Source organism: Lipophrys pholis (assembly GCF_963383615.2).
Source record: "Lipophrys pholis genome assembly, chromosome: 21".
NCBI classification, from domain to species: domain Eukaryota; kingdom Metazoa; phylum Chordata; class Actinopteri; order Blenniiformes; family Blenniidae; genus Lipophrys; species Lipophrys pholis.
The window spans coordinates 9,646,628-9,659,848 of NC_137649.1; the positions used below are offsets into that span (position 1 = coordinate 9,646,628).

Genomic DNA, 13,221 nt, shown 5'->3' on the forward strand with positions numbered 1-13,221 from the left:
GAACAAAAAAAAAAAAAAGAAAAAAAAAAACAGAAAGAAGGCTGTCTTAAGCTCCTGCAGGTGTTAAATTAGTAAATGGAATATTGGGATGTTTAGGACAAACAGTGCTGAGCATCAAAGGGCATCAGCTCAATATCTTACAGTGCTGCCCACGGACTATGATTGACAGGAGAGCTCCGTTAAGTCTGGTGCAACAACATCCCAGCACTGACTGCTTAGCCAGGAAAACATTGCCAGACTTGAAAATGTATTCTGGAACATGCTGGGGGACCATTTATCACTCCACAGTAACACACAGCACAAACCAAGCATATATGTCCGCACTCTAATGCTTGTGAAATAGCGTACACGCAGAGATTACAATGCTTTTCTCTTGATTTCATTAAACACGGACTCCCATCATACTCCCATTAGCGCTTACGTCGCTATCAAGGCTATGATGACAGTCAAGCTTTGCTTGTTCACCGCTCTGTCTGTTGGCATGGTAACCATACTGCCTTTGACTAGGCAGATCTTGTGTGTGTGTGTGTGTGTGTGTGTGTGTGTGTGTGTGTGTGTGTGTGTGTGTGTGTGTGTGTGTGTGTGTGTGTGTGTGTGTGTGTGTGTGTGTGTGTGTGTGTGTTATGTTGCATATGTCTCAGCATCTCACAGCAGCAGAAAGTGAGCATTGAGGGCGATTCATAGCAAACACATACAAAATGTTTGGTTGACGGAGGGCGTCGGAGTAACATCACGTTTTCTGTCTGTCGTTCTATGTGACTTCCACACAACACACAAGAATACGATGGCTCCATAGTCTTATTTATTTATTTTTCAAATCTGAAAAGGGAAAAGCTTGGAGCTGTTACCCACCTGCACCACCTCAGTGGTTACTTCCAGCTTGCTGAATCGGTAGATGATGACATTGGCTGACACACCGGCCACACACAACATCCGGCTCTCGGGGCACCAGGCCATGATCTGAATAGCGAAGGGGTCTTCATCTGACACCTCAGTGCTACCCTTGTCCTCCTTAGACCGGTTCCTGTCAAATACCTTGGCTGTTTTGAGCTTATACAGCACCTGGAGCATTACTAGAGGAAAAAAATACACAGGAAGAAAAAGTTGGAGTTGCAAACTCAAAAAGATACATGGAATATTAAGATGTACGATACAAAGATATATTAAAACAATATATTCCCAAGGTAAAATGCTTTAACGATCATTGTTTGAGATAATTAAGAGTGTTGTTTTGTTGGATTTTCTGTCATCTTCCGCTGTGTTCCATTTTAACTGAAGCTCAACACGTGCTTCTTCTTCCTGCATTTTCCCGTGAGGGGTTCCCACAACAAAACACCTTCTTCCAATATCCCCTGTATCCTCCGACTTCCCACTAATCACCTGGATGTCGTCACTCACTGCACCCACGAACCGTCTTACTGGTTCTATTCTTCTCAACTCTCAGCAATCCTTTCCTGACTTTTCCAAAGGGTGCGAGATGATCTATCATTGCGAGCACAACTTACTTGCAGAGGCATCCCAGAACTTCACAGTTCCATCAGCATGCCTGCAATTACAAGACAAAGGAAAAGTAGATCTTATACATCGCAGCCTGCTCAACAATTTAAAGGTGCCACCATTATTAATTTTATGCAAGTTAAACTAATGTAATATAGGAAGATATGGAGTATCTCAAGAAAAAAAAAAACACCAAATCATTAATTCATATATAATAGAAAATCCTTGAGAATAAAGATTTGACTTAAAGAGGCGATAGCTGTTTCACTGCATCAAAGTTTCTTCCCTTGGCTGTTGAATCACATCATTAGAAGTGTGGTTTCTACATGTCATGTTAATGGAAGAGTAATATTTTGCAGTTGGACTCGAGAGAGAATAGTGAGGGAGAGAAAGAAAGAAAGAAAGAAAGAAAGAAAGAAAGAAAGAAAGAAAAGAGCGTCTTTCTACCAAACCCAGACCTCAATGTCAGTGCAAGACTGTGTGTTCTGTTAAAAATGCCCGTTCTTCATGATTACATGTAAAGTACACATGATTAGAATAAAGAATGGCCTACAGTAAAAAAAAAGAAAAGAGGGGTTAAAGTAATCGCAGCAGGATAATAATGCTCATGCTAATGAAATCAGTATTGTCTTACCCGGTGATGATGATCTCTGGGTAGCTTTGCGTGCCTTGACCCCAGTTTCCACCACTAATAGGCCATTCCTGGAGAGACGGCATATACGGATTGCATTAGTAAATGAGATAGTACAGGAACAGCTCGGTCAATAAAACACAGTGTCAATAAACACATTGATTGTGGAAATAGATAGCCTTGATAAAACTGCACACCAGTGAGCGTGTGCAGGGAAACAGGAGTCCTTTGTGTACGTCTCTCAGCATGTCTTGCAATTATACATTATGCACCTCCATCTCGGAGTGAGTGTGTGAGTGTGTGTTGGGGGGGTGGGGGGTGGGGTGGATTTGGCTTTGAACACGTCGACACATACAAAGGTCACCGGGATGACTCATGGTGATCTTTATGTGAGAATGCCCTCCTGCAGCTCTCTCAGGCTTTTACTTAGCGGAAAAATAAGAGAGATGAATAAAAAGGAAGACGCCAGGCTGCCAGTTTGGGTCAGTACATGCTGACATTTCCAACAGAAAGCTAGAACAAGGCGACAGGGAAGAGAACATAAGCATACATAATGTCTAGGAGGGCAGGGGGTCTGTCTAAGAGGATACAAGGGGAAGGAGATGAGAATGAGAAACGAGAGGAGGTGTACAGCAGGAGAGGAGGATCATTAGGTAACATGACACTATTTTATAGACCATTTAGTTTCATGGCTACATTGAGAAATGTTCTTTTAGTACCAAATAGACTAATCCAGCAATGTCCAATGCAGTTATATGTAAGTGATGTATTGATCTGTCCTTTCTACTTATAACCTTGTTGTTCTTGTGTGGCATGATGGTTAAAAGGTGTCGTGCTAGGGATTTACAATCCTAATTTAAGCATTTAAACGTTTTTTTTAATTGCATTGCAGCCGCAGAACAATGTGAAGGAAAACTGCACCCTGAAGAAAGCATTATACTGTACCTTACGAAAAGGCAATGGTAGATTCATGACTTAGTGCGATTAAATTGTATTTAAAAGTGCAACTCACCTTGGCTGCATTTATTGTGGCAAAGAGCATCCGACTTCCGCTCATAATAAGTTTAATCGTCAATTCCGAGTACTTTCTAGTTTTCTGGGCAGGTCTTCTGACATGGTCTTATATTAGAAACTATTTCAAAGACATATACAGCCATGTCCGTGGCTCTGTGACACTGAGCATTGACTTGCTTTGATATGAATTCTAACAGCAGCCATGAAACAAGCTTACGACAATATTAGAGAGACAGTTTGCTTAGCAGTGCTAAACATACAGAGACTCTTACTGCAAAATGTTGTTCCTTTTCAAAAAAAATGACTTCAAGTTCATTTTAACTGACACAGATCAGATGAACTTGTGAACATTTTAAAGAAAAACTATTTGTTAAAGTTCAGTTAATTTTGGTTTTGCGCTTTGTCCTGTTTTCATGTTTCATGTCTGAGTTCATGCATATTCTATCACTTTATTGTCGTCAGCTGTGCCTCATTGTCTCTCCACTCCCTGTGTGTTTCTATGTGTTGTCCCATCTATCGATGATTGTTCTTCCTCTTGGGTGAAGATTTTTTTTTTTTGGTCACTCTTTCGTGAAGTCTTTTGGGATTGAACATGTTTCATCAATCACGATTGCATTTGTTCCTGCAACTCACAGGCATATTTCCTCAAAAACAACCAGAAAGCAGCGAAATAAAAGTTAAATAAAATTCAGTACAAACCATCTCCATCACACACTAGATTCATCAGCGAGTCATTGGAACAAAAGCTTCTCAGTACCCTCCAAAACAGTTACTGATGGTTGAAATTATCTTGGAAAACGAGGCACAACCACTCACTTATTACACAATTCTTAACAATTCTACTGCTATAAAATCGAAAAAAAAAAGTCCATCCAGCCTCAATATGATTTCAGACGATCGAGGAGATTTCTCCAATATTGTATTTAACACAGTAAGAAGGAAAGTTACAGAATGAAAAAGGCTGTAAATCTTGAACAAAGTCTTTTCTCTTCAGTGTATGTCATTACAAACGCTAACATTTACCAGCAACACTTTTTCTAAATTCCCAGATGTATGAAGGTGCTCCGCCGCTCCAACAGAAAAATTTCCAACAAAGTACCTTTTTGCTGTAGCCCTGTCGTTTCTGCCGCGAGCCAACAGAGTAAAGTGCAGGTATGAGGTCCACAGGGCAGTCAGCAAAGTACTCGCAGCAGGTCACAGGAGACTCGTGGATCGTCAGAGGATAGGGGTTCTCGAATATGGGGTAACTGTTCAAGAGAGCACAGACAAAGTCATTCTTAATTAAATTAGTCTGTCTGCCAGTCCATTAGTCTCATGCCGGACTGCATGCTTGCTGGAATTAGCATTCAATAAATGAGTAACTCTCATGACTTATTACTAAGATGTATAAAAGATATATGGAGGAAAGCAGGGGATTATAGTTATAAAAAGCACTAATAGGGCAACTGTAGTATTTCAGCCCACAATAAATACCCAAAAGGAGACACAATGAATAAACGTTATCTAATAAAGTCTTACCCATTTTGTGCAAGGTCGATCACCACTAAATCCTTTTCTAGAAGGACTACTACAGCGTAAGGTTCCTGAAAATCTGCGAAGTGAAATGCACGGGCAAAAGTCAGCACACTTCTGTTTTATCAGTCTTGTAATTCATTGAGAAAGAAATTCCCTGGAATCTGCAAAACCACTTGTAAATAATTCCCCACAATGACTGTAAAATCATGTCTTTGCCCTGGAGATGCGAGGGCAGGGCACGAACGCCTCACACTTACATTTTAATAATCTATGTGATGTATCACCGCGGAGGGATATTGCTCTGCCGCCTCAATATTTGTATCAGATCTGAATTTCATTAGCGACCTTAAAATGAATGGCTCATGTTAGATTGAAGACTGGTTTAATGAATGAATATATATATAATATTTTAAAATCTATTTGTTACTCTTTTATTCAAAAGAAAGACTCAAATGATGACGACTTTTTGCAGTCAGATAGCATCTTGGGAAGATGTGAATAAAGACACGATTGAAAAAGAATGGATTCACGGGTCACTCAAATTCACATGTCGCACTCATATTTTATGTCTACTAGTTGTAAAAACATAAGATCCAATATCTGTCTGCCTTGGCGACATTCCATGATCTGCAGTCACGTCATCGAGGATTATCAACCACCTCTGAACACTAATGGCACTTTAAGCATGTGCAAGCACATGCCATTACCCAGACCTGAATTGTGTAATCCAAACATCCATTACCAGATGAGGTCAGTGGGTGCCGACATCAGGATGCCAGTGACATAATGTCGTCACTATTGTTGTTACATAACTCACTAATCTTTGCCGTATATATGCCAATAACAGCAGTAGGGATTACATACATGCAGGATCCCATACCAATGAGCATGACTCACACTAGATTCAGTTTTTGTCTCCCAACACAGGAAATAGAGTACAAAATTAATTTGAAGTAACAATATAACGTTCTGAATGTCGGATAATGAAAGTGAATGGGAGGCTCCATTCCCTTGGGAAATTTCATATTTATTACAGAAATACGCACGCACCAAGGCAAGCATCTCGACATAATTAAAAAACAGATAGGTGTACTGCACGGTGGCGTGTGTGTGTGTGTGTGTGACGGTTCTCATACAAACATAATTCTCACACATCATCTGGTAAACACACAACGATGTTTAGAATCCAATCACGGCGTGCACACAGACTTTGTGGGGCCTTTGCATTAGTTTAATGTACTGCTGAGCCCCTTACCTTTGCTTTAACAATCCCAACCACAGCTTTCACTCTAAAATCACATCTTAAACCTCAAATACATGTGAATCAGAGGGGGAGCTGCATTTTGCATGACTACATTGTGAGGCTCACAAGTCAACACACACTCACACACTTACCATTGGGATATGGTGTCTCACATAGTGTGAGGAAGTCTACTATTGGATAATCCATCTCCAGCACAGCAGTACTCTTTCCATGCATTACTGTAAGACAAGGCCGCCGGCCCACCGTGTCATAGGACAGACCACCAGACAAGATCATAAAGGGTTCGCTGAAAAACACACAGGAAGAATGGGGATTAAAAAATTATGTTCTTTTTCTCCACGTTTTTTTTTTTTTTTTACACTTTCATTTAATATCAGGCATTTAGTGTTTCCTGCCATTAGAATCAGCATACATGAGTTTATGAGTTTTACTTTCGGAGTGAGAAAAAGGAGACCCTACCCATTTCTAGTTGTTTTGTACTCCACTTTAAGAATGGGTTTACAAGGCTCTGGCTTCTTCCCATCCTTGGGCTGTTTTCCTGAAATACAACAACCAGAAGTTACTTCAGCTTGCCATTTCATTTTCATCCCTCCTTTGCCTCTCCCCTTCTGTGTTTTTTGCCGTCAGCTTATTTTTTTTTTCCTCCCCCAGAAGCTGCACTTAAAATGCCACGCTGAACAGCAGCCAGACAATAACAGAAACCTATCCATCAGCGAGCAGCAAAACAAATACAGTGACAGGGACATGCAAAGAAGGTGTGAGGACCATAGATTATTTCAATACCCAATCAGTTCAAACCTCGTGGGACATTAATGTGAAGGAAATGTGCCCATCCATCACATGCATTCCTACCTGTATGTATTTCTGCGCAGTAAGTGGCCGAATATATATAAAAATGCTTGCCGACGAGCCAAAGAAAAACTTAATGCGGGTTAAACAGGAAGGTCTGTATAATAAAGACCCATTTTTATAACTACTTGTAAGTATCAGATATCTAAAAAGACAATTAAAAATCGAACTTATAAGCCTTACTTAAACCTGTCAAAGGAATTTACATAATTGCCTATTAAATACTAAACTCATTATGGATGCAGCAGTGGGAGAAACAAGTAATTAAAAGGCCTATGCGGTGAAATCCTTTCTGCAATCCCCGACACACAAAAACAGCTTGAGAAAGCAGTTAGAAGTTAGTTTTTTTCTTTTCTTTTCATTTTCTTTGATTCTCTTCCATTTCTTGTTGCTTTTTCTCACTCTTCTGCTCTCTCCGTCCAGTTACCACTGACACACACCCTGTCTTATTTCTTGCAGGTCCTTCATCTGGGTGAATTGACAAAGTGCTCTGTGAGGCGAGTGGTGTGTGTGTGTGTGTGTGTGTGTGTGTGTGTGTGTGTGTGTGTGTGTGTGTGTGTGTGTGTGTGTGTGTGTGTGTGTGGGGCGAGGGGGTACAGAGGAGGATGGATTAAAATGCATCTTCAAAAGAGCAGGCTTGCTTTCTGCAGAAAATAAACAGAGCCCCGACATTAAAGTGTGCGCGCGCAGACGCCAAGTAAGGCAAACAGAGGCAGGACATAATTGAACTGACAATAATCCTCCAGCAGAAATGAGAAAACAGCGAGAGGGTTGCATGTAGGGTAGACTCTTGAGGGATGGCAGCAATCAAAGCTGGTCTGAAAAAGAGGCAGCAGAAGGTCTTAGAAGACCTACAATCCTTTTTCATAGCCATAAGTTAACAGAATAATCAGGCTCATTATCTCAATATATCTTTTAAAGTCTCCCAATACATTTTTGCGGTCAATGATGAGACAACATCAGAGCTAGTTCCGATTACCCTAGTTTTACCTGTAAATAATAATTATAATGCATGGGTTTTATATAGCGCTTTTCGAGACACTCAGAGACGCTTTACATTGCATTATTCATTCACTAGTACTAGGTATATAGTGCTTCGCACAAAACAGAACAACCACAAACTAGACAAAGTGAGACATTGCTCAAGGCTAAGAGGGCAGTACTGGGCAAGGCTGAATAGGCTTTTTTCTGATTGAGATAGAGAAATAATTATTCTCTTCAGGTTGAAAGAATGTGTTTACTGGAAGAACAAAATATTGAGTACAAGCTTCTTCAGTACGACTGATTGAACATATAAATAGTCAACCAATCACATCAAAACTTAAGTTTTTACATTTGGTTTTGACCATTGCATCGTCTAAGTTTCATCTTTAAAAACACTTCTGTCATTGGCCGGACTAGAATGCATCCCGCTCTCCTTAAAGTCACGTCCTGTCTCCTGTGTACCCTCTCTTTAACCCAATGTCAGCTGGGATAGGTGCTACCTCTCTAGGTCGACGGTATTGATGGTATATTGATGCACAGAAGTTTCTATTACCGTCCTACAAATCCTAAATAAACCCTGATGTGAACATTATAGCGCAAACAATGAAGAAAAATGTAGATAAGTGGGTCATGACATTAATTGCTTAGATGTGTCCATTGGTTGTTTATGTATGAGTGTGTGTGTGTGTGTGTGCGCCTTACCGTGTGGGGTGATTGTCTGTATGGGCTTGCCCTGGCCTCTCACGTTCCATATGGTCAGGGTTCCATCTGAGTGACTGCAAATGAACTGCTTGCCCTCGTGATGCCAGGCAACTGAGTGGATAGCCTAAGAAATGATAGTCGGGGGGGGGGAGACGACGACGACAGTGGTTTAGCGGGATGAAACATCATGTGCCACAGTTTCCCTCATGCTCCAAGTTTGTTGCTTTACCATCACCATACGGTACATAATGTTCATGTGCTCGAACCGCCTGTGACCTTGAACTGTTGGACAGATGGTGAAACTGAGATAAAAGAGTAGCGGAGCATTTCCTGTGGCATATATCAGTGGGAGGCTGTTAGTTGAACGTGGCTCAGAGAAACATTTCATTTCGAAAAGTCATTTCATGAAGATGCAAATTCAACAGCATGTATAACTGAAACATTGCTGAGAGCAGAAGCAGAACAAGGCAGAAGACTGGACCTCACCCCCCAGTCCAATACAAACTAAAGTTGCATTATCTCTCACTGTGACGTTGTTGTCTGATCTAACATTGTCAAATTATGTCAAAAAAATAATGACCCCCAACTACAACACTTTCCAGAATGTGAAGCAGACTGAGGAAACTATCCGTTGCTTTTTTATTTTTTTTTGAATGAAGGCTCATCCTTTTGAATGTCTGTGAGAGTGGATGTGTCTGCAGGCATTTGGCTTCACTGTGATGTTTGGGCTAATCGGAGATCAGAGAGAGGGTCAGCGGCCCTTTTTAGAGGAAATATGAGCCGGAAGACCAGGGGAAAAGGTTGGGAAACCACTGATTTATAGAGGTTACTTGTAAAAAAACAAAACAAAACAAAACTAAAAAAAACGCAAAAAAAGGTGGAGTCAATAGCCAGATTAAGGTGGAGATAAATCAATAAATAAATCAATAAATACTCAGCCCGGTTCACAATTTACTGACTGACAAGAAATACCTGAAAACCTGAAACTGAGCATGACCATGACACTTTCCGACTTTTAAGTGTTTCCAACCACAAACACAACAGTTTGTTTAAACCACTCACATGATGGAGATAATTGGATGGAGGACGTTGCTTAAGAAAGACAATATAGTTTTCACACCTAAACCCGTCAAGAGAGCAAACGTTGGAGCAGGTGGCATGCTCTTCAGTAATACTAACAGTGTCGTTGAGAGGAAATGAGATGGTGGTATAAACATATATTAAAAAATGAGAACACACAGGGATACATGTCACTTTGGGAGTGAGCTCAACCAGAGCTTCCCCGTTGTTTTCAGCGCAGGGATGTGTTGGGTCTGTCAGTGATGATCAGCATTTTGTTAATCCTGATCAGAGCAATCTCTCCGTCTGATCCCTGACAGATCTCTCCATATTCCTGCTTCACGTCACACAGTTCATTCATGCAAAACTCACCTGTGACAGATGGGCTGCAAGTACACCTCCCTGGAATTTGACTTTAGTTTATATCAAACTATTTCGATTCTTTTTTCACAGCTCTGGAGCCATGTTGTGACGGGGTTTGTTTGAATACTGGTGCTACCTGTTTCAATGTCGCTCGTCTGAAAAGAGCCTTCTTCTCACTGTCAATGCAGATGTGAACACACAGGCAGGTGAAGAGACCCTCAGCCAGTTCCCGTGACAGCAAATTTTGGCGTATATCAATTTTACCTTCAGCGTGTCATTAATCATGAATGTTGCTGTGCGTCAGGATCACTGAATATGCTGAGCTTTCAAGATAAAGTGACATGGGACAGGATATAGTGTCTTGTATTGTCGCATATGACAACAAAGCAAGTTTTTTTTTTTTTCATTCCGAGAGTAAATCCGGTCATATTTAATGCTTTTATGCAGTACTCAAGCCAACTTATTGCTTGCTGAGAAAGCATTTCAGTCTAAAAGTTTATATATACCAATAATGAAATTCAAATCCATCAATAAAGTGACACTGGTGGGAAGTTTTTATATTTTAATTATCCTTTTCTCAAATTCAGTGTTTTGGATCGAGAACCTTCAGGGCTTTACAGGCTATTTTATTAAATTTTCTTATGAAGGATTTTTTTTTTAGTTGTTTTGATTACATGAGCCTGATGAAATGGGGCTTTCGTTATTGCAGCTTCACAGACGGACACGCCAACACACATTTAAAACCACAAAAAAGAATTATTGACTCCGTCTTAAGTCTTTCTGGGCCGGACATGGTTTGGAACTGCAACCGTGTAAATGACTCATGACCAAAGTTATCAAACCAATAATCATTTAATTAAACCTTTTTAGTTATGACATTTCCTGATTACCTGTTCATTAGTACCGTTTGTGTAGAAATAATTAGGCAGGGTGAGTAATGGCTGGGGCGTCTTTTTGGATGACAGCCGCACAGAGAAAACAGTGGGGACGATGGGATGCAGCAGCCCAGAAGGACGGATAGTTTGTCGGTGGATCTTTGCCAGAAGTGAATCATCAGTGTGCGGTGGCAGGTGGCGTGGGTGTAGTTATCGCAGGTGTCCTGAATGCGGTGTGAACAAATTTTCCGATCCAGTGAAACCTCGCAAATCCTTCACGGATGTGCTGGAAGGAGGCTGGAATACATCTGAACTTCACATTTTTAATCAAACGTCTTTAACAGCTCACGTTAACTCAAAACTTTTTTTTTTAGTTTTCAAAACGATCATTTCGCCACATTAATGTGTTCCTGTTGCTCCTTTTTGCAGCCAGCTGCTAAGACAAACTAACTTGTTGACATTGTCTGAAAGGAGAGCCGACCGTTTTTCATTTAACTGCAACTGAAAACAGTCAGCGGAATCCCTAACTAATGTTAAATGTGATATTTTAAACTGGAAGTGCTTCGGTGAAAAGAAAACTCCTTCCTGCAGAGTGTGCATAATACTTTATATCGGTCGACTGTTCAATTCTGCGTTTTCTTTTATTTTTTTGTACTTCCCATCGAGAGGGCCGTTTAGCGTCCTCCAGATCGAGTTGGTTCTGTGAACTGCCCATTTGTGCGCGCACGGCATCCATGTACTTGGACAAACTGCCAGAAATGCGTTGCCAGAGACTTTTCAGGGATTTCTGCACTGCAGATGGGTTAATTGTATGAATTTTGGAAAATCAGATTAATCATGATGGTAGATCAATTCACGTTAACACTTTACTTTTACCAAACGTGAAAGTTTTCTTTATGGTGACTGCAGTCGAGAGAAAATCCTGTATCCGCAGATAGCTCAGAAAATACAAGACGATATATCCATTGCGTTTTTATTGGGGGGGGAATCCCTCATTTACCGAAGAGTTGTGGACAGACATCCTGAAATCTATCAGCTCATTGTTCGCTGTGATAGGCCCGTTAGGAGACAATGCACTGGGCTTAATTGGAAAACGAGCAGAGTAAATTGAAACACATGTTGCCCATCGGATCAAACAATACCAATTAAAAGAAGTAATTTCATGATTTATTACATTAGGTCAGTTTACACAGGCTGGTGTGTCGGGGGACGAGAGATTCCAGTTGATGCTTGTTCCAGTCACACGATTGCCCTTCAGTGGCGAGTTAACGCACGCACGCACGCACGCACGCACGCACGCACGCACGCACGCACGCACGCACGCACACACGTTATTAATACGTTTTAGCTGTTGTATCTTCAAAATGGGAAACAATCCCCACAATGAGACTGTGTTCGCAGACTTCTGTTTCCAAAGCATAGCAATGTCACTGTGAGTGGAGTCGTAATACAATTGCACACTCACAAGGGCGGTCACAGAAATTGTAATTTCACTCAAGCTGGAAAAAAAAATGAAAGAAAACATTCGGGTTAAAAGGCTTCATATAAAAAAAAAAAAAAACATATGCGTATAGGACCAAAATGTCAAGAGTGATTCCCACTGAACGATTGTTAAATATAAAATTCTTTCTGTGTCTTTTGTTATGTTGCATTTATTATATAAGCCAAGAATATAACATGGCTCAGTGAGCTTCTTTTTACCAATTTGGAACTTTTTTGCATTAACAAGATGATTTGACATTATTGTTTATGATGGAGAGCAAGAAGAAAAATGCACTAGCATTCATCTCGAAGCACAACTTTGGCCTTTAGTTTCGGGAGCACAACGTGTTCACTGTCAGACAGGAAGGTGGGAAATCAATAGAATGTATGTCTGCACCTTTACTTAGTTGTTGGTATGCTGATACATACAGTGTATTATCGAATATTATTTTACGCTGCCACTGCAAGCTTCAAAATAATGATGCAGTGTTTTTTTGTTTTTTTTGTTTGTTTGTTTTTTAACCAAGGAACAATGTTGGGCTGAACGGGCACGACCGCCATCAGGTCAAAACTGTTTTCCCAACACTTCAACTTAATAACTTAATATGTGCAAAAACTAAATAATAAATACATCTTTAATCTATTGCAAACGTGAGCTTAACAACCCATATGTTACTTATTTCATCACGATAAAATCTTTCTTAAAGGTAGACATACCTTTTAAGATTGTAAATGCTGTGTCATCATATTTCTGGTAAGTATTTTGGGGTATTCTTTGATTTATGCGATGTGGATTAACAGTCCGGATCATAGACTCTGTCTCACAAATGAAATCTATATACATAAATTTACTTCAACCTACCTATCTTTGTTGAAAGTGAAGGCTTCAGGAAGTTAATGGTATACCGTAAGCTGAACCTCTAAGTCTTGATTCAATTCTTTGTTTCGTCAACTGTGAAATGAATCAGGATGTAAACTACCCCTGC

General features: G+C 40.4%; 1 protein-coding gene across 1 annotated transcript in view; it reads right to left on the reverse strand.

The window, feature by feature from the left end:
- Positions 1–13,221, reverse strand: part of stxbp5a (syntaxin binding protein 5a (tomosyn)) — an 88,018-nt gene that overhangs the window by 14,752 nt on the left and 60,045 nt on the right. Inside the window, exons 8-15 of the mRNA XM_080491232.1 lie at positions 8,457–8,580; positions 6,381–6,459; positions 6,053–6,207; positions 4,661–4,733; positions 4,242–4,389; positions 2,132–2,199; positions 1,506–1,546; positions 853–1,073 (exon numbers count right to left, since the gene is read on the reverse strand). Of these exons, the coding sequence (XP_080347358.1) occupies positions 853–1,073; positions 1,506–1,546; positions 2,132–2,199; positions 4,242–4,389; positions 4,661–4,733; positions 6,053–6,207; positions 6,381–6,459; positions 8,457–8,580 (909 nt within the window). The remainder of the gene's footprint in view (positions 1–852; positions 1,074–1,505; positions 1,547–2,131; positions 2,200–4,241; positions 4,390–4,660; positions 4,734–6,052; positions 6,208–6,380; positions 6,460–8,456; positions 8,581–13,221) is intronic.